The sequence below is a fragment of the Condylostylus longicornis genome, unplaced genomic scaffold, assembly GCF_029603195.1.
Source record: "Condylostylus longicornis isolate FDR11 unplaced genomic scaffold, ASM2960319v2 ptg000030l, whole genome shotgun sequence".
NCBI lineage: Eukaryota > Metazoa > Arthropoda > Insecta > Diptera > Dolichopodidae > Condylostylus > Condylostylus longicornis.
Window position 1 is genome coordinate 11,435,980 of NW_026577999.1, and position 22,237 is coordinate 11,458,216.

Here is a 22,237-nt window from a genome sequence, read left to right on the forward strand (position 1 = left end):
TAATGACGTGAATGCTACAAACATTCAAATTTTAAAGCCAATTTTTATTCATTTAATGTTGCTTATGTTTTTGTAATTTATACATTTCAAAATAATGACCAACTATTCATTAGGTATTTTCATATTATTTTATTTTTTAACCATATATTATCACCTGTATATTTTTGCAGCTACTTAGCGTCCACTAACATGTTAGATACAGTCTAACAACAAATAATTGTTTGTGAAGTGTATATAATGGCTAATTTTATTTTGAATATTTATTCGGGACGGCGCGAACGCCATTCCCGGCTACCAAAAATTGCACGCACGAGTTATTCGCATTAGGAATAATCGCGAGGGTCAATCTCATCTAAGTGCAATGACAAGACCTCACCTCGGAGGATCCGCCTTATTGATCACGGAAAAACCTCTGCGCCAGGTAAGTATGATTTTCTTAATTTTTATTTATATCATATACATATTTTGCCAATTTTTTTCTGTGAATTATAAAAATTAAACAAAAATAGAACTAAAAGAACAATGACAACGCGAATAACAAAACAAAAAAAAAACTACATACATGAAAATTATAAAGTAAAGTGATCATACGTGTGTGCTTGTGTGTCGTATTAAATATACTGTTCACATCATGCATTTTTTAGATTTTTTTTTAAATCCAATATGTAGCTACGTAACTATCCGTAGAATGTTTTGGAAAATACCTTGTTCCGTGGAGTATAGACATTATTTGGAAAATAGTGTTAAATACACATATTTTTATATTTATTTTTGTATTTTAATTTATTTTGCATGTTCATTCATGTTATCTCATTTATTTTCAGAGTAAAATGGAAGCACTTTACATAATATAATCGTTGCATCTTCAAATTTTTAATGTAATTTAATTTTTTTAATCCTAAGTTACCTTGAATGCGGAAATATGCATTTTTCAAAATACAGCTTAAACAAGGTAACTACAGTTTTTGAACTTCGATCATTATTGTCAGCCATATTTCATTGATCACTTCAATACCTTTGAGACAATAGTTAGCCAACACATTAAACACGATACGATAATAATGTCTTGGAAAAAATCTTTTGAATGAGAAATTTGAAATTTTATTAAATGAGCTTCATTCAGAGTAGCCCACATATAATATACATATATACATATTGCAGCCACTTTTGAATAATTTCAAAAACGATATCATAAATATATAAGATAATAACATTATCAACAAATACAAAAAGTAAATAAAAATTTAAATATTTGTTTACAATCTCAAATTTTTATGTACATTCAATTCATACATAGACACGAAATTAATTTATTCCTAAAATATTCATTAGAAATCATTTAAAAAAAACAAAAGTGAAATTCACATTTAACGATTGTAGCGCTTCTGAAAGATATTTTTTCCGAATTGGAACTAAAAATACTTTTTAGAATGTGGTTCGGATCCAAACTAATAAAAATTTCTAATTATCTATTTAAATTTTCAAAATTAGTTTTTTTTAAAAATTAACTAATTCTAAAAGCATTTCGAATGATAGATTTTTATTGATGAAATTTTCCGTTTTATATTTTTTTTATATTTAATATAATACATATTCATATTAACTTATTTATTTTGTCTCGAGACAATAATTGTGTCGCAAATGACTTTTCTTGCGTCTTTAATATTTATAACTTTAATTACGTGCACGCCGCAATGTATGCGAATGGAAAACTAAAATTTAGTTCAAAAAACGAAAATTAGTTTAGCCTATCTGTAGATAGATGATGTACTCAATATTTTCTAATGAAACTTCAAATAAACTATAGTTGCTCCACACGGCTGAGAGAAAATATGTTATATGATATTTTTGTTATGTCAAGTTGTTCAATAATTCTTCCCATTTAATATCTATTTAATTACATTATGTCTTCTTAGTGGTATAATAAAAAATACATTTTGTTTACACAATATGGATGAATTTTTTTTTCTAAAATAATGTTAGCATTAAATTTGCTGAATTAATCTGTTACACAATGAGTGAATTGAATTAATACAGAATAGAAAACCTATGAATGCTGCTGAATTTATTTGAGTTTACGACAATGCAATTGTAAGACGTGTTTTTCACTATACTGGGAAGAGAAATTTGCACTAGTTTGTAATTCTGTGAAAATTCTGCGAAAGAATTAGTTGCAAAAAAAAGTATTACTGTGGTGCGGTAGTTTATTAATTTTTATTTTGACAATATTTAAATTTTCTAGTAATAAAATTGCGGAAGATATTTCTGAAGCGATGATTGAACACAGCTATATTTTTATGTGTCAAAAACATATTGCTTTGTTTACATGTCGAACAAAATATTGTAAAATCAATCAGCTGATTTTTATATTAACATTTTAATCTTGTTTTTTTGATATGATTTAAAGAAGTGTTTTACTATTTACAATATAATTTTTCTAAAAGTAAGTTAAAATTTAATTAGAAGTAATATTTGCTAGCTAATAATAATTAACATAGTTTTTAACTGGCTGTTTGCAAAACTAAAATAATTGCAAAACTAAAAAATTATATTTAAAACTTTGTTGTTACAATTAAAAAATTGTTCGCATAAAAACCTTATACTTAGGAGTTACATTAATTATCTACACATTATTTCCACTACAGTGAGATTGTTACGAGCTCTTGCCAAAATGTCTGAAGTAAACATATCATGTAAGATATTTATGAATACACTTGTGAAATGCGATGTACTTACGTATGTATTTTATAATTTATTTTAGCCTTGCGGTTGAAATATATGGAAAAGAAAGAAGTTCTTCTAGAAAGTAGTATTAAGGTCAAGGAACCAATAACCATTTTTAAAGAATGGTTAAATTTGGCATTGCAAACAGAAGAAATTTTAGAGCCGAATGCAGCTTGTTTAGCTACAGTTGATAAGTATGTAAATTACAGTAAAATATTTTGAATAAAAGAGGTTTAACTATTCTACTACCACTTATGTACATACATATGTATATATGTTAATAAAAATTATATTTCAGAAATGGTAAACCATCAAATAGGTTCGTTCTTTTAAAAGATGTGACTGAAAATGGTTTTACTTTTTTTACAAATTATGAAAGCCGAAAAGCTCAAGATATTGAAAATAATCCAAATGTTGCAATGACATTGTATTGGTGTCCTTTAAGAAAGTCAATACGACTAGAAGGTGTGGCTGAAAAAATCTCAAAAGATATGTCCCTAGAATATTGGAAACAAAGACCCCGTGCAAGTCGTATTGGAGCTCTTGCTAGTCCTCAGAGTAAAGTAATTCCAAGTCGTGAACATTTAGATTCAACCGAAAAAGAAATTAAAGATGGATTAGGTGATAATTCGGAAGTACCTATGCCCAATTGGGGTGGTTATTTGATTCGTCCAAATTTAATTGAATTTTGGCAAGGTCAAACAGATCGGTTACACGATCGTATCCGTTTTCGTAGATATAATGGAATTGATAAGGAAGTTGATAATAAATTGATTCATTTAGGTGAAAATGGTTGGGTATATGAAAGATTGGCTCCATAAATTTATAAGCATTTGTAAGTGAAAACATGAAAAAATTTTACAAAGAAAAATGTCTTCCAACAAAAATGGGTTTATTATGAAGTAGGTAGGTGAACTAAATAAATTATTACGATTGTAAAATGGCTATTATACATTATTATAAGTAATAAGTATTTGAATTATTTTTTGTATTTTTTTTTTTAAGAGAATGGAATTAAAATTGAAGATGTTGAAGTATATCCGCATGGATTGCGTTTTTTTTCACTCGTTATTACTTTTTATAAAATGCTGTCGTCAATAAAAATTTATTACGTCAAAACTTTTTTTTTGCAAAGAAATAATTGAATTTGTACTACTTTCATCAACGAAAATGTTACCAAAAGCTTTTTACACTTTATAAAATTTAATAAATTTGATTATCTTTTGTAACAAAGTGAAATGTTAAAAGGTATTTGCTGATTGCATTTTTGTTTTATGACCTTATAACATTTTCTGTATGTTCAACAATTTTTGTACAACTACGTGCTGGAAGGGAATTTAAAAATTTTAAAATATATTTGTATAAATTGGTACTTAATGTAGAATATAAAATTTATTATATTCAATTATTAAATAGATATTATATAAAACAAAATGTATGCATATACAATATATGAATTAATTCTGTATGTACACATATGATATTCGATATTTTTTCCTAAATTTGTTTGGGATGTTTTTTAAAGGTAAATTTGCCTTAACTTTAGAGAGCATAACTTGCGTATTAGAGTCTTTAACTTATGTTAATGAACTAGGTACATAATTACAATATTTTTTAATATGCATAACTATTTGACCTTCCTTGTGTTGTAAAAAACAGCACAGATAACGTACGTTATGTACATATTGGAATTCACACACTTTACCTAATTAATTGTGTAACATTAATGTAATTACATACAATTCCGCCATTCAATATATTACAAGTAATACCTAAATTATTTTAAAATTTAATTAGCTATTAAAGGTACGGTTAATAATTAGATTTTTGAGATAAGTATTTACGTTGCTCCTGATTTCCATTAATATTAAAATGCTTATATAACTAAAAGGTTATTTACATTATTTTACAGAATTGATTATAATATTATTTTAATTAATGTCTATAGGTTGTAAATATTCAATTATTGAATAAAAAATCTTGAACTGATACAAAATATTTTAACAAACCTTATTGAATTTATTTTATTTAATAAAATATATGTATAAAACAATATTATTGAATAATGGGGGGCGTAAAAATAATGAGAAATTTATAATCAAAATATTTGCTTAAGAAAATAACACTAATCCAATATTATTAGAAAATATTAATTATAAAACAAATGTAAGTGGGTACATAAGGTCAATCCCAACTAACAGCAAATAAAATTTATATTATAACGTTCAATAAACTTTGGTTAATTCTAATGTTTTCATAAAGGATATTGTAATAAATTTTATTTATTTAGAATTAATTTAAACTATTATACACATATATTGTTTGTGTTGCATATATATACGTATGTACATATATGTGTATGGCTTAAGTATAAAAATATATCAATTACTTTGTTAGTCTAAGATTAAGTTTTGGTTTTGTTACATTCTTGTATTTGTTCACCATCTCTTCTTATATTAAAAATATAACTCTTATTTCAAAAAATCATCAAGATTTTGTCGGTAAAGAAAATAATGTGGTTATGAAAACAATGTCTATTGGACCTTATTATTATTATTAAGTTTTAAAGTGAATCTTTGATACATGAATCTCAAGAGAAAATTAAACCATAATTTGTACTTTTGCGCTTAATAAAATTTTTGGGGATTAAAACAAATAAAAGTCTATAATTTCTAATATGTAAATTTAATAAATTAAATGTATGTGCATATTTTGAATAGATTTCTGTATTCGGGTGTTAGATTCTGTATTAGAGTTAGTATATTAGTTCGTTTGTTTCTCTTCTAGCAAAGTAATAACTTTGGTTGTTTCTAGCAAAGTAGTAACACTTTCATGGTTGTTTTGAACTATTGAACTTGTTAAATATTTTACTAGTACTTGTAGATAATCTGCTTCATACACTCATTCTATCTTTATTAAATTTTTAAAAATATATTTTGTATTTGATTTTATAATTATGGTTTTATTTTATAAAACGTTTTCATATTATTTTTGCAAGACATACCCAATATATAGTATATATTGGATATAAATATAGTATTCTTACAATAATTTCAACATTTACGATAGGTACGATCCATTCAAATTTATAAAAAACTTAAAATATCTGTAACACGTCACTTACATAATACATCTAACTATATCAGTAATGAATATCCTTCTGTCAGCATCAGATATGAACAGAAAGATGTGATCCCTGTTATTGTTATATAGAAAATAAACATTTAATCATTGATATTTAAATTTATAAGTTAGTTAATATCTATGTATGTAATATTAAGCTATTTTTCATTCAACTTTGGATTTTTGGAACTTTATGTTTGTTATGTACAAAATACAATATTTTATTTAAATAAAGTAGTAGTAATGACTTGATAAATTGAAATTTGGAATTGAAATTTGAAAAATATGTACATACATATATATGCAATTTATATTTTAAAATTTTTGTATTCCATGCTGGTAATATTGGGCTAAAATTAGATATTGAATTGGAATAATTCATATTACATGCATATATACAAAAACTTATAGCCTATAAATTGAAATTAGAAATTTTACTATTACATGTACATACTTACATTATTTTACCTTTCGTACGTATGCATTCTTTGTTATTATTTTCTTTTGAATATTTTGTAATATTAGGAAAAATAAAAATTGGGAAATCTTTTACCCGATTGTGTGAAATAATTCAAAAAGCTAAAAATTAATTTTAAATGAAAACATACAAACAAGAAGAAAACTATTCGAATATATTTTAGTATAAATGCTTTGAGAGAACTATGTTCCTGAAAATATGTATTAATATGACATCTACATGTCATGTAAGCTCACCTATGGATGTATACATGCTTAGATAGAAAAATCATGTTCAGAATAATTTTATATTTTGTGATTATAAAATAGATTCTCGTAAGATGATGGAGTATAAGGGGTCTATAACAATTCAAATATAGAAAATTTTTGAAAAAAGTTTATTAGATTTTAGATAGAACCTATATTTTACAACACACATAGGTTGTGTTCATGTTGACAGATCTTAAAATTCAACTCTACTTCTGATTCTAGTTTTCTGTTGTCACAAAAACACACTACATTTTCTAATCATAATTCAGATTTGCCAACATGAACTCAATCATATTCTTATATTATTGATGACAAAACTACAATTTTAATAAACATACATACATACTCGTATAAGTTAAGGTATAATATAATTTTTTTTGTCAAGGTCTTTCGCATTTTATTCCTTACTGCAAAATTTTCTTCCTGAAAATATTATGATACCTACATATGTACATATAATAATTATATACTTTGATATACTCACATATATATAGTCTTCTCAGCTATGTATTGTTATGAATGTTTTTAATAAAATATATTTGGTAAATAGGGGAGAATAAAATGTTATAATGTGTACATGAAAGGATTAAACTGATTATGTATATACTTATATCCATATATATTACTGAATACATATTAAGTGTATATATACAAGTATAACAACAACGCGCATTTTCAAGCTAAAATTCACCCCATTTGTTTTGCACTTTAAAAATTTTGCAAAATTCCATTTTAATTTATACAATGCATGTGTGTTTTTTTTCACATTAAAGTAATAAAGGGATGAATTATTTTTTAGGGTTCCCCCAATATTGATCCAATAAATGGTATACAATATACAAATATTAGGTAAAATATGAATGATGCACCATATAGATATGGTTCTATGCGGTACCATACGCAATATAAAATGTAAAATTTTGTATTAAAAATTTAAACTCATCTATTTTTATCTTAATTTTTTGTTTTTTGGATGTCACGAAAGGATAATTTATTTTATTATATCGTCCTTTATTTTGTTTTATACGAAGATTTTTTTCAGATGTAAAATAAGCATTTTCAAAAATCAATATTTTTTATGAGAGTAGAAAAATAAGATGATACTGGAAAGATTTTCTCCTGCAAGAATCCATAATGGTTTGCGATTTCAGAATTTTTTAAGAAATCTTCTCATTTAAGAGTATAATATTAAGAGTATAAGATTAAATTTTAATTTTATAATAAGTAAATAAGTTTATGTAATCATATATATGCAGCAGTTTAAGAACGAATGGTTGAATGCAATTGTAATACAATTCTCTATGTAGCAACTGCCCAAAATCCCATAAGTTGTATTTATAATATATACATAGATTTTAAAGATAGCGAGAAGTAGAGAGTTGTCTAATGCAGAATCAAGTGCAACTTCGAAAGAAATTATTCGGCAAAGAGAAATAATTTTTGTGCAGAGTATTCGTTAAAGAACTTGTGATTTATTTTGATTTTAATATTCTTGTCTAACAGTTTATAATTAAATATAACTTGACTTATAAGAATTTGATCTGAAAGTGTTATATTTCTATGTATATATACTTATGGGCTTTAAAGTGTCTTATTATGAGTATAATTGGTAAGTTCAAATTAATATTTTGTTTGTTTTGCATTAAAAAATAACAAAAGACAACAGACAATTAATTTTTAAAATTTTATTCTCCGGAGAAATTTCGATTTTCCGTGAAAGACTGAGTATAAGACTAAGTATTTTTTAATAAATAATTTAGTTCATAAAATTTGATATTATACACTTTACGTATACAAGTAAATTAATACTGTTCTTTAGAACCTTATGTGAGTGAACATTATTATGAATTCTTTAGAACCTATATATCACAAGTGTTATTTACTTCTTCATCATCGTTGTGTATAAAATTTTTTTTCCAAGTTATTCAAATATTCAAATTTTTGTCTTTCCATTTGACAACTTTAATTATATATATATATACATAAGTAATAATTAAAAAGTTTCTGAACATACGACACATATATACATTCATATATATAAGCATTTCTCCTTCCGATTTATGACAAATCCACTTGTAATTTTTTTTCGATTTCAATGAAATATCCTTTATGTGCGATTGTATAATGTACCTATGTATGTATGTATGTATTAAAAATCTATTTCTTTTGAGTGTTTTATATTCATAACATTAAATATATAAAATGTCTGTTAACTGTCATGTTCTTTTTTTTGTACTGAATATTACCGGAAAATCATTGTCAAAAATGAAAAAAAACTAAATGAGAAAAGATAAGAAAAATTGTGAAAATGTTTTTGTTGGTTTTACGTAACATTTCATAGGATAGTTTACGTTTTTTTTTGTTATTAACTACAAAATATACCTTACGTTATTCTATACGAATATTTTTCTTACTAGTTTTTTTTTTTGGAATAATTAATGACTTAGCGACCTTTAATTTTTTTTCTACGAAAATCAATTTTTTTGCCTTTTGACCTATGATTATTATGAAAAGAAGAGAAAAAAGTATAAGAGTAGATGATTAATATCAGTTCTATCAGTCCCCCATGCTAATTTTTGGCATTTCTATAATGACTGACAAATAAAATTGTGTAATTTTTTGAATGTTTTAACAATTATTATATTTTAAGAATTTTGCATATTTTTAGGTTTGCTTTGTAATATTTTGTACGTAAAGCAGTTACTGCATTGCGTACAAAACAGGGAGCAATTGTGAAAATTCAAATGTCGAGTTTTCTGTGGCTATATGTTAGATACTATAGTAGCACAAACAAATAACCTGTATTACTATATGGGTTTGCAAAAGTTATTGAACAAAATGTCTAATTGAATGAAATTTCAATGGAAGGCAGAAACTAACATGTACAAGCTTTGTAATTTTCAATTTACAAGAAAAGAATAAAAAAACATTTTAGGCGAATATACTTCCATAACAATTTTTCTGCAGTAAATTTCGAATTGATATAATTACAAACTCCCAAGAGTTATGCAATGTTTTTTTAATAAAAATAATTTTTGCATGTTCTTTTTACTTCTATGCGGTAGCTATATATAATAATATATGTAATCGAATTCAGTTCCGGAATCGCAGTATATATATATAAAATGTATATAGGTGTATTTTTCCACAAAAGAATGCAAGTACCTGAAATATTCATTAATTTTTATATTTTGTTTATTTTTAATTTTTTTTTTATAAAATTAATTTTTTCATCATACAAAAAAAATTGATTTTAATTAAGGTTATATTTTTTGTGGTGGTTTCAAAGCGTACATTAATTTCTTGGATATCTACTTAATATCACAACTTTCATTTTAGTATAAAAACCAAAACATATGGAATACATGTTCATATTTTAAATAATATGTGTAAAGAAAACAAAAAAAAACAAAGTTGGAAAACATGTTGTACACTCTTAATTAAAAGTGAAAATTAATGAAGAAAAATAAGTTTTTGTTCTTGTTTTTTGGGTGAAAAATTTTTTTAACTGTTATACTACTATACCATATTGTAATATAAGTAACATTGAATATCAAAGTTTCATACCAAAATAATAATTTATTTATTTATTTATTTAATGTTTAAAAATAAACCCCAAAAATATAATCCTGAGAAACAATACACTTCATATATATATAAGAACCGCATATATAAGACCCATTCCGTATACATATATAAAATTAAGATAAATGATATTTTCGGTGTTAAAACTTTAATGTCAAAGAAGTCATTATTAAAGGTTTTTTGTACTTATTTTTTTGTATTTTGTTGCGTTTCTCGAGAAAGGGTGAAGGGAGCGAAAAAGAGACTGTGTTGAAAAGACGTGATAAAACAAAATCAATTTTATAATGAATGGTATTAGAAAATAAAAATTATATTCAGATTCTTTCCAAAAATTAAATTACAGTTATGGTCATATTCGATTAAATTCGGAATTTCAATTTCATTAAATGTTTTCGTGAATTTTATTTGAACACCATACCATATTTAAGGATATCAATCAGCAAGGTCTACCATTCGTACACTTATACAATAAATATCGAGAAAATTAAGATTTTTATTATATATTTTTTTTAAATATTCAAAGGAAGATAAAAAAAATTAAAGATAACGTTAAACTTGTATACACATATATACACTTTTGAACTACATTATTATTAGATATATGTGTTAGAATATTTCTTGTGTCCTATATACATATACATTCTATAATACTTAAAAATCCTACGCAATTTGTATTTTATTCGAGTATATATTTAATACGTTTTCTTATAAAAAGACCAGAAAACACATAAAAAAACAAAAACAACAAAATATATAATAGTAACAGCAACAAAATATGTGCGTATAATGAAAAAGAAAGTGAGAAAGAACAACAGGGACAACAAAAAATCGTGTCTCTAACTATCAAAAGTCTTAACTCATGTTTTTTAACAAATTTGTTTTTTTTTTCACTTCTTAAACTTATTTGTATATGTAAATACAGTTTGGAACTTTAAAACAGCATAGTAATTTTTCGAAGCACATGGTTCAAACTGCTCCCAAATATACGAAATAAGTATATATATATACGAGTATGAATAGTGAGAGAAGGAAAACAAAGAAAAACCAAAAATTTGTATATATGTAAATTATTTTACATATTCTTACGTTTTTTTTTTCAACAACATTAAACAGAAATGAGAAGGTTCTTCTGACTTTATTATTTTTTTATAATAATATTGATGATTCTTATATGCACTACTTATATGCATACTTGTAGAACACAATATAGAGCATCGAATATAATTTATATATATACAATATATATAATTCATTAAATATTCAGGTACTTGTATATGTGTGTATCTATATGCACGTATGAAAAAGGAATTTAACCATTAAAATATTCGCTCTATAAGGTTATTCTTTTCCTTTTTTCTGCTCCTGTATAAAAAAACTTTTTGTTTTTTTTTTGTTTTTGAATACCATGCGGAATATCCTTTTTAAAACTATTGTTATACTCCATACACATATATATATTTAATACATAAAAATTTTGTATAGTAGAATCATACAAGTTTGTGTAAGTGTTGTTATAACAAGTTGATTTTAATAGAACAAACACTTTAACATATTATTGTTTGTATATTATATATACAAGTATACATGTATGCATATACATATATACATAAATTATATAAATACGGATTTAAAATAATTAATATATTGTATACACTCGTACATACTCCTTTTTATACATAAAATATGTTTTTGTTTTTAATATTCTTGCAAATATTGTAAAAACATATTTTGTATATACGAGTATATTCTGCATGTTGCATATACTATTGTACATAAAACATATTGTTATATATATACAAAATCTAAATACATAATATTAGCGGTATAATTGTATGTATGTAAGTGTAATATGAAAATGTGTGGTATATACTTCATAGCATTGTGAAAATTGTATGTGTATGCGCAAATATTCATGTAACATGTTTGTGTATAACAATATTTTAGTATAAATAGAGCAAAACTTTAAAAATCATGTAAATAAAATTTGATTAAAAGTTGCAGAGGTATTATAGGATTGAACGAATTTTATAATATATGTATATATAATAAAATATATATATATAAGTGATATATATACATATATCATATATATATTTATATATATATAAATATATCATATCGTCATTTATTTATATATATCAAAAAAATATATATCATATATATATCATATGTATTTTTTTGATATATATAACATATATGTATATATTTGATATATATATACATATATGTATCATATACATATATATGGATATATCATATATTTATATATGATATATATATATATGCACATATATATTATATATATATATATATATATATATATATATATGCATATATCATATATATATATATGATATATATGTATTTGCACATATATATCACATATTTAATATATTTATAATTTTTTATAATTATATATATGAATTATATAAATCATCTAATAATAACACAATATTTAAGTGCATATACTTGTTTATTGCTATATTGCTAATATACCCATATAGAATACTATGATATTACAATTAATAGATCGAGCTTTTAATTTTTAAAATTTGAATTATAAATACATAATAATTTTATTGGTTTTTAGTAAGCAGGATTAAATTAAATATTTTAATTATACTATATAAGAATCTGAAAAAACATATATTTCTAAAAGTTGCCTTCTTAATTCGACTTGACTTAAAAAAAGATTGTTGAACTCAATCTACACAATATATAGATTGTCAACATAAGCTTAAACCAAGCCTATTAATACTGTATGATAATAATTATAAAGAAATCGAATTTATTCTTTGATATCCTATAAAAAGCAAAACTATAATGATCAAAATTTAATAAATTATATCAATAGTATACGATCAAAATTAATAATATTGAGATAGAAATCAAGGATAATTTTCGTTAAGTGTATTTATTTTCACAAAATTATAGAGATAATATTATAGAGAAAGAGAGAAAATAGTTATACAAGAAAAATTCCTTCTCTTATATTTTGTATAGATAATTTTCTTTAATTTCCAATTAATTTTCTATATAATGTTGTGGCACACCATTTAATGTTGACAAACAAAAACATGGCAAGGAAGAGAAAAAAATTTTGATAGGCATAAAATAGTATATAAAATAAAGTATGAGAAAGAAAAAATTAACATAAATCTTTATACAATATTTATAAAAATTATCTTTTGATCCTGCAGAATAATTTTTCATTTTTTTGTTATTTGTTTGTACAAATTATTTGTATAGCAACGTACATACATCACCACTTATGTGTTTACAGTTTTCGTTGTCCTTTTCATGGAAAATAACTTTTAAGTATATATACTTTTGTTTCGTATATATATATACATATAATAGATTATTGACTTCATCTATAAGTTGTATATACATAATTTGATTCTAGATTCTCATAAATTGAATGAAACTTTAAACTACTCATAAATTATTTTTTTAAAAATATATTGTTTATACTTACCTATTGCAGATGTCCGCCATATATATTAGAATATTTCAATTCAATATAATCATTTATATCAGCGTTAAAAAAGCAACAATTAAAAGAGCTTCATTGATGAATACCATTTTGTAATAAAACAAAATTTTATTCTAAAAAAGCAAACTGACATTTTCTAACAATCTGAGGTGGTTTCGTTCCTTAAACAAGCGGGGCTCATCAGTTGAATATATCAAAATAAGGTAATAAAATACATTAGTATAAACCATCTATGTGGTTTAAGATATACTAAAACTATTATACAACATTCAAGCCGCAAGTAAAATATTTATTGGTCTTGAATATAGGTCTTAAAAATACAACTTTAAATTGTTGGAAAAAGACCGTTTTAGTCAGAATAATAATTTAAAAACCAAACCATTAAATTGTTCAAAAATAAAATTGACAAATTTAGAGAAACTGGTATAAAAATGTTGCTATATTCATGGCGAATTGCCTGCCGGTACTGATAATAAGTGTTGAAGAGGAACTTTCTCATTTCGCAATATTAATTCTTATATAAGTTTTATTCAAACAAATAAAGAACTCTAAAAGATATTTCTTTAAATTTTTGTAGTAGGAAACTTCTCTTCGAATCCAATATGGTTATATTGTTTTTTGTTATACATGTATGTATGAGTATTATGTATAACAACATTTTGTATAATTTCTTTAAAATGAAAACAAAAAAAAAGTAATTTGTTATACGAGTACTTTTGTAGTATTCTCATTTTTATTATTGTTTTGCTCTTTTTCTTTTAGTTCCTTTTTGGTGTTTTTCCGAAATGTTTTTGTTCTTTTTTTTTTTGTTTACTTCTTTTTCTTTTACTTTTGCCTTTGTTCATTATGTTTTTTTTTTATTGTTTTGTCATTTTTTTCTTTTATATATATAAATATACTACTCCAACTGTATATACAAAGGTATACATATATCTTATTGTTATATAGACATGTATATATGAGTCTATAATATGCAATAAGGTTTTCACTCATTGTGATGTATTAGTGTAAAAATAAAGAGGAAAAAAAATAATTTTTCTTCAGCGGAGGAAAATTTTTATATAAAAATTGACAGTCATATTTGTTTTCTGTTTTGTGGCTCGGAAATATTTAAGAAAATTTTATTTTTTTTTTTATACACAAATTGCCATTTAGTAATACAAGACACAAAAATAAATGGGAATTGTTTTGTTTGCTCTAAGAAAAAATATTATACACGTGTTTGTGGAGCACATATTATGCACTAATAGTGAATAAAATCTTATTGTAGCAGTGAAAAATTTTACTCTCATACATTAATACATCAATACACGACATTTTGCACTAACCAGTTAAAATACCATAATATATTCAGACTCAGAGTTTTTTTTTTCATACAATGTGCATGGATAATAAAATATATTGTGTATACTGTTATATACAAAGGAAGTTGTTATTATGATTATAAAATTTTTTGCTTGTTTCATTTTAAAATTTTGTGGTAAATTCTTTAAATTATTTCATATACATAATATACCATCTATGTACATGCATTATATACTTTTTAAATATTTCTGTTTTTATTATAATATGTATATATATATATATATATATATATATATATATATATATATATATATATATATGTATATATATATATATATATGTATATATATATATCTTATATATATATATATATATATATACATATATATATATATATATATATATATATATATATATCTTGTATACATAATAATATTTATGTGCCCATATACTGTACAATTCTTTATAATTTTATTTTTCAATGTACATAATATACGAGCATGTAATACATTTTATATACACACATAATATATGATTACAAATTATATATATATATATATATATATATATATATGGAAATATTTCATATATAAATAATTCATTATTTCTATCATATAACATATATGTACTTACTTGTTCACATATATACTGAACATATAATATTGTAATGTATTTGTATATATATAATAAAGTTGTATATATATACAATTACTAAATACATATTCACTTTTATGCTGTCTATAATACGAAAAAATAACAAAAAATAACAAAAAAAAATGGAGAAGAAAGAAAATTATAATATACTATGGATATTGGTGGAATAGAGTTAAAAAATATATACGAGAAAAACCAATATAAAGAAGAGAAAAAAAAAAAAAAACAAAAAGAAAAATAGCAAATAAAAAGCAGAAAACAAAAAAAAACTGAATGTGAATAGAAAAACAAAATAATTCTGTGTTTTGTGTTTAAAAAGTGCAGTCACTTCGTTAAAGATGGCGTACGCAGGAAAATATTCCATAAAATTAAAATAATATTTAAGTTTAAATTCTTTTTTTTCTAATCAAAAGAAAAGAAAAAAAATCTCTATACAATAATTTTCTACATTTTTTTTATTTAATACAAAAATTTACAAATTTTATTCAAAAAGAGAATAAAAGCTATTAATAATATACTTTGTATGTATACGCATAACTTGTTTTTTTTTCCCGAATGATTTTTAAAATAAATGATTGTATATTTTAAATTAGTTATACAAAATATTGTAAATATAATAAATTAAAAAATATGATGGAACAAGAAAATTCTTAATTTATGAAAAAAAAATATTTAAAGTGATTTTTAAAAAAAGAAGAGATTAAATAAAATTGACTAAGTGATTGATAAGATAAACAAAAATATCAGAAAAGAAAATAAGGGAAAAAAATTAGAAACAATAATAAAATCTAAGTGCAAATTAGCAGGACAGGAATATAATAAAAGCGAGAAAGGAAAAACAAAAAAAAAAAAAACGAAAATAGAAAATAGAAAATCAAATTAAATTGTGCATTCTTTTCCGGTATTTCTTCATCTTCTTCTTCGTCTTCTTCTTCTTTTTCTATTTTTCATTATTGTATCCTTTTTATATTTTATATATTTTTTTATATTCATGCACACATATCGTAAATAAATTTTAAATTTCTATAATATATGAAATTGTTTTTAAATCCTTTTTTTTTTCATTTTATTAGAAATTGAAAAAAACAAACACGAAATTTTATAATTTAAGAAAATTTAAAAATTTTTCTGCGTACGTTCAAAGAAATTTAAAAGGATTTAAAGGAATTTGCAAGGATAATATGAAATTTAATAAAAACAACAAAAAACAAAACAACACCCAAAATATTAAATTAAACTTGAGACATTTTATGAATAAAACACAAAATTTCCTTAATGGTGAATTAAAGTGAATCAAAATTGAAAAAATTGAATATTATTTAAGGATAATTTATTACTTAAAATTTAATAATTTCACGTATACTCATATTTATGAATTAAATCATAATACATATATATAAATATAAACGTATATGTACATGTATATATCTCTATATATATATATGTATATATATATATATAAATTTAATTAATTCACGAATAATATATATAAGAGTTTAAGAATTTTTTATATTTAAAATTGTGTATTCAAAGTAAGTGTATAATATTATATATCACCCCTTATATATATATCAATTTATTAGTATATATTTTGAATCGGTATATATATATATAAATTAGATTTCTGTATAACAGTAAAATTAGTAATGTATATAATATAAAAAGATTAATAATAATATATAATGTGTAATCTTGTTATCAATCTTTTTAAAAAAAAAAAGAAAAATTGTATTTAATATTCTTGTACTCAATATTCTTATATATACTAATATATATAACATATATAAAAAAAAAAAAAATAATCAATAGATTGTATACACATTTTTTCTAAGAAAAATCATTTTCATATATACGGAAGATAATCTTTATAGCGTGTAATATATGAACCATAAATATATAATGGATAATATTCTCATTTCTCTAATAGCTATAAGAATCTAACAGATTTGTTTTTAAAGACCTAATTATTGTAATACACAGTGTTTCTATTACTGATTCTGTATACCATTTTGTTTATATTGTGCTGTATTCTGGAACTGATATTGAAATTTATTATTTCGTGTATAATTATACTTTCCATATAACAGTTTTGAATCTGTTGAAGTTAGAGTAATTGTGTATTTTTTTAGTTAATAAACTTTTAAGGACCTTGTGTTTCTATTACTGACAATAATATTTTAGTAATTTAACAAATTGCTTTCACGTTTTTTCCTACTTGTGCTTTAAAGATCTAGTTTTCATTAAATGATTTTTTTAAGATTTTAAAATTTTTTATACTGAAAAATTTAAACAAATTTAAAATTTCCCGAAAATTTCCGAAAATTACTAGATTTCTCGACTTGGTTCCGCAAGGTGGCTTGATTTTCTGAAAAACGGGAAATTTTCCCCACATTCGCAGCGCTGTATATATAATACAGATCATGAGAATACAAATGCGGAAACGAATATTATCGAAAAACTTATTACCACCCAATTTGTATAGTTGATTGTTAAAAATAAACAAATATGGGAGGTACAAAACTTATTAATTTGAGTACATATTTTAGAATAGGTGGAAATTTTCTAATAATTTTTCAAAAATATGTCCCTCGAATTAGTCTTTGATCAATAGCACTCCACTAAACTTCTTCGATCCCTAATTGTACCTAAGCAATAATTTTAAATGTCATCATTCCAAAAACTAATAATTTTAAATCAATCCAAAAACTAACACACCCTCGATCAACTGGCAGCTTTAATAGCTATCTCCTTTCGCACTATAACAAAATATAAAATATGATGTCCTTTTGAAAGTAAATTTCAATTAAAATTAAAATATGAAATATAATAATAATAAAAAATAATAATAATATGGAAATAAAGGTAAGTGACCATAAAATTTTTATGAAATTCTTTATATATGAAATACGTAGGGGTAGGTAAAAATTTTTTATTATACCAATGTAAAATACAATGGGGACCTTTTATTTCTGTTATTCATTATTATTAATATTAAAATTTACTTGTTCCCCATACATCAGGAGTATAGAGGTACATACATACATACTTACTTAGTTAATGTGTGCCATAAATATGTCATGTCGAGAACTAATCATTAAAAAAAAAAACGAAAAGAAAAATAATATAATTTCTGCTTTTTATAATTAAATATTTAAAAACAGAAAGAAAAGAAAACAAAACAGGAATTAATAAGGACAAAAACATAAGCGAAAAATCGAACTCGGGTGTGTACTATAATTTTTGTTTTTTGTTTTTTTTTTTGAAAGTGTTGTCATTTTTTTATTGCTCTTTTTTCATTTTCCTTACTTATGTTTTTTTTTTAATTTTTTGTTTTTCTTTTTTATGTTTTTAATCTAATAAAAAAAAAAAAGAGAGCATGATGGAAAAAAAAAACTTACCAAAAACCCCATTTTTTATACCCCATGAGTGTCCTCCGTTTTATTTAAATAAAAACATATATTCACATATATTAATGACATACATACATACATACTTATATGTATATGTGCTTCGTATATTTTATGTACGAATAAAATATTCATTTGCATATACAAATGTACATAATATTATAATTTCCTAAATTTCCATACACACATGTGCATATTATATTCAATTATATTATGTATATCATATAGACATATGTATATCATGTATTTATATACATAATATACGCATTTGTTTACGGTGTATAATATGAATTTGATCACAACTTGTTGGTCCCATAAGATTTTTAATGGAAAATAAATGTAAAAAAATACCAAAAATGTGTTCTTTCTTTTTTGTTGTTTTTGTTTTTATTTTTATTTTATATATGTATATATAAATTGAATTATACCATTAATTTTTTATATACCTATATAGAGAAGAAAGAATATATAAAAAAGAAAAAAAAAGAAAAAAAAAAAGGATCACATATAAAAGGTGTGTGTATAGTTTTTTTTCTTTCTTGTAAATTTTCATTTTTTTTTTTTTTTACTTAGCACATTTTTGTATAACATGTAATTTTGTACACCTATTACAATAATACAAGGTGTATATCTAAAGAAATAAGTTAAAAATTTGAGGGAAAACAAAAACAAAATGATTTTTTTTTCGGCTTATGGCAAATTTGGGCACACCATACCAAATAGAATTAACAGTTATTCTGCTGGGTAATCATTGATCAATAAAATTAGTATGATTAATTTTATTTTGTTAAAATATAAAAAAATACAATGTACGTATGCAAAATTGTTATGAGTCTGAATTATGAGAGAAATCAGGGAAGCCTTTGACAACGTATGCGAGCATAAAATGTATTAATTCTAATTAGCCACAGGAGTTCACAATTATATTGTTAGGGGTGATTGCTTTTCATAATTTTGAAAGATTGTCAAAAAAAAAAAAATCTGATGCAGTTAAGACATATAACTGACGATTACAAAAATTTCCTTCCAAGGATTTTAAAATCTAAGGACTTGACTAAACTTCATCTTGAAAAATGAAAATTTAGTTCTTAGTAAAGTTTCATTTTATGATTCATATACATTATGTATAAAAAATTTCAAGCTAACCTATTGTATATTTTCATAAAAATGATCAAAATTTTAAATTCGGTTCGTAGATATACCGAAACTGTTCTGAGGCCTATCCTAAACCTTGATAAATCCATCAAATAGCCAAAAAAAACTATAAATAAGTTAAATGAAAATATTTTATTTACCCTTCTTTGTTATCGAGCTGTGCATCTCTATCGAATATTTCACATATGAAAATTAATGCCCCCAACATAACCTAACCTATACCATGTCGTCAAAAAGACGCTCATTTCAATACCACTGCGAATATCGTGACAATGCGCACGGGGCGAAATTAGATGAAATGTTGAAGTTTCACGTTAGAATTTGAGAAAATTCATTTATAGAATTTAGTGGCTCAAACGAGTATGTCACATGTTGGACATTCAAGGAGGACTTAAATTTTGTTAAAAAAATTCTTTATTTATTAATTGGCATTATGTTTCGAATTAATAATATTTTTAAGTGTAAGTGAAATGCTTGGAATGAATAGCGTAATTTTAATATTAAAGCAGACAGGATTGTGTTACAAATATGAATATCGCTAAGAAATTATTGTACCAAAGATTTGTATAAATTGTGACCTTAGATTCTATAAAATCTAAATTTTTAATTAAAGATTTAAATTTTTTTTTATTTATGTACTCGTATCTAGTCTTTAATATGATATTTGACACTTAAGTGAAACATTCTGAATAATAGTAAAGAGGTCTTTAATTTCTCTTATATATATATTACATACATATATACATATACATAAGAATTTTTTACATATTACCATTAAATTAGTTTAAGAAGAATGGGAGCAAAAAATAATAAAAGTTGTTTACTTCTTTATTTATTTATTTTATTTATTGTTGTTTTAAATAAAATAATATTTTTATATATACATTAAAATCCTACATATATATACGAGTATATTATATATATAATATATAAGAATATCAAAGAATATACAAAATTTAAAATTCATTTAATATTTTATTACAGGTTAAAATTATAATTATAAATCACATAAGTGGGCAATTTAATAAATAATAAATTATTTAGGCATATACGAAAAAAAAAATTTAATACCTTAATATACCATTTTACGTAATATATAGGATTGTCATTTAAAATATATACCTGTGTGTACATAATGTATATATACATTTGCAAATACACAAAATAATTAATTTTATGAGGAAATTGGATAATTAAATTCATTAAAAAAAAATTGTACATTTTAAGAATTAAATTTATGTTTCGGATTGAGTACAACTTAAAATATAACACTTATTATAATTATAAGTTTATTTTATACATATTTTGAAAAAAAATATTAATATTTCTGATTATTATATTGTGTATTTGAAATATTCCTAAATAATATTTTTGTATTTGTGTGCTTGTGGAAATCCCACAAAATATTATAATATTACAAAAAAAAAATTCGTGATTGTTATGTTCGTGACAAAATGAATTATTGTTAATTAACTATATACAAAGTATAATAATAAAATAATTAATATATGTTTATGATATATATATATATATATATATATATATATATATTTGTAGGTATATAGGAATATTAACGTTTATAATATTTACTTGAATTTAACACACCCGTCCCTCGAATTACTAAGAAATTTTTGAGATTTTTTCAGAATTTCTTTAAGAATTACTCAGAATTTACGAGATTTTAGAAAAATAACACGAATTTTACGTTTACGTAAAATACTTTTCCGGTTACTACTAATTTTGTTCAAACAAAATAAATAATATGTTGTATTACTTTTATTATTAGATGTATTCAGCATCTCAGTGTAGCAGGTTCACCGCACTCTAAATTTGGCACAAATGGCACGTTTTGTTACTACTTTGTGATTACCAGATCGTCATTGAGTGTACTATTATAGGTGGTATATGCAAGCTACCCGCCTCTCTTGAGGAATCTATTTAAATCCCTACTGCTACCCTTTGATATCTCATCCAGCTCCGTCAAACACACACACTCTGACTCACGTGACTGGCTCGACCCAGAGCCAGACACTCGCGCAAATAGTGAAAAATGGTCTCATTC

General features: G+C 23.1%; 1 protein-coding gene and 1 non-coding gene across 3 annotated transcripts; one reads left to right on the forward strand and one right to left on the reverse strand.

Moving 5' to 3' along the window:
- Positions 1-263: 263 nt before the first annotated feature.
- On the reverse strand, positions 264-429 carry LOC129608191 (U1 spliceosomal RNA). Its single transcript, XR_008696873.1, has one exon. It is a non-coding gene; the product is annotated as a U1 spliceosomal RNA (small nuclear RNA).
- Positions 430-2,336: 1,907 nt separating this feature from the next.
- On the forward strand, positions 2,337-3,769 carry LOC129608016 (pyridoxine/pyridoxamine 5'-phosphate oxidase-like). 2 transcript variants are annotated; one of them, XR_008696865.1, is made up of 5 exons: positions 2,337-2,443; positions 2,646-2,693; positions 2,762-2,918; positions 3,023-3,630; positions 3,730-3,769. XR_008696865.1 is itself a non-coding variant. In XM_055519315.1 (4 exons), coding segments are annotated over exons 1-4 (729 nt in total). In that variant the 5' UTR covers positions 2,337-2,442; the 3' UTR covers positions 3,546-3,769. The 2 variants fall into 2 exon arrangements, 1 of the variants encoding a protein (XP_055375290.1); XM_055519315.1 differs by having other exon boundaries at positions 3,023-3,769.
- Positions 3,770-22,237: the final 18,468 nt, after the last annotated feature.

Excerpts from the sequence above, each read along its gene's own strand:
- LOC129608016 (XM_055519315.1), top strand. Across the intron at positions 2,694-2,761 it reads GTCTGAAGTAAACATATCAT|CCTTGCGGTTGAAATATATG; the intron begins GTAAGATATTTA and ends AATTTATTTTAG. Across the intron at positions 2,919-3,022 it reads TGTTTAGCTACAGTTGATAA|AAATGGTAAACCATCAAATA; the intron begins GTATGTAAATTA and ends ATTATATTTCAG.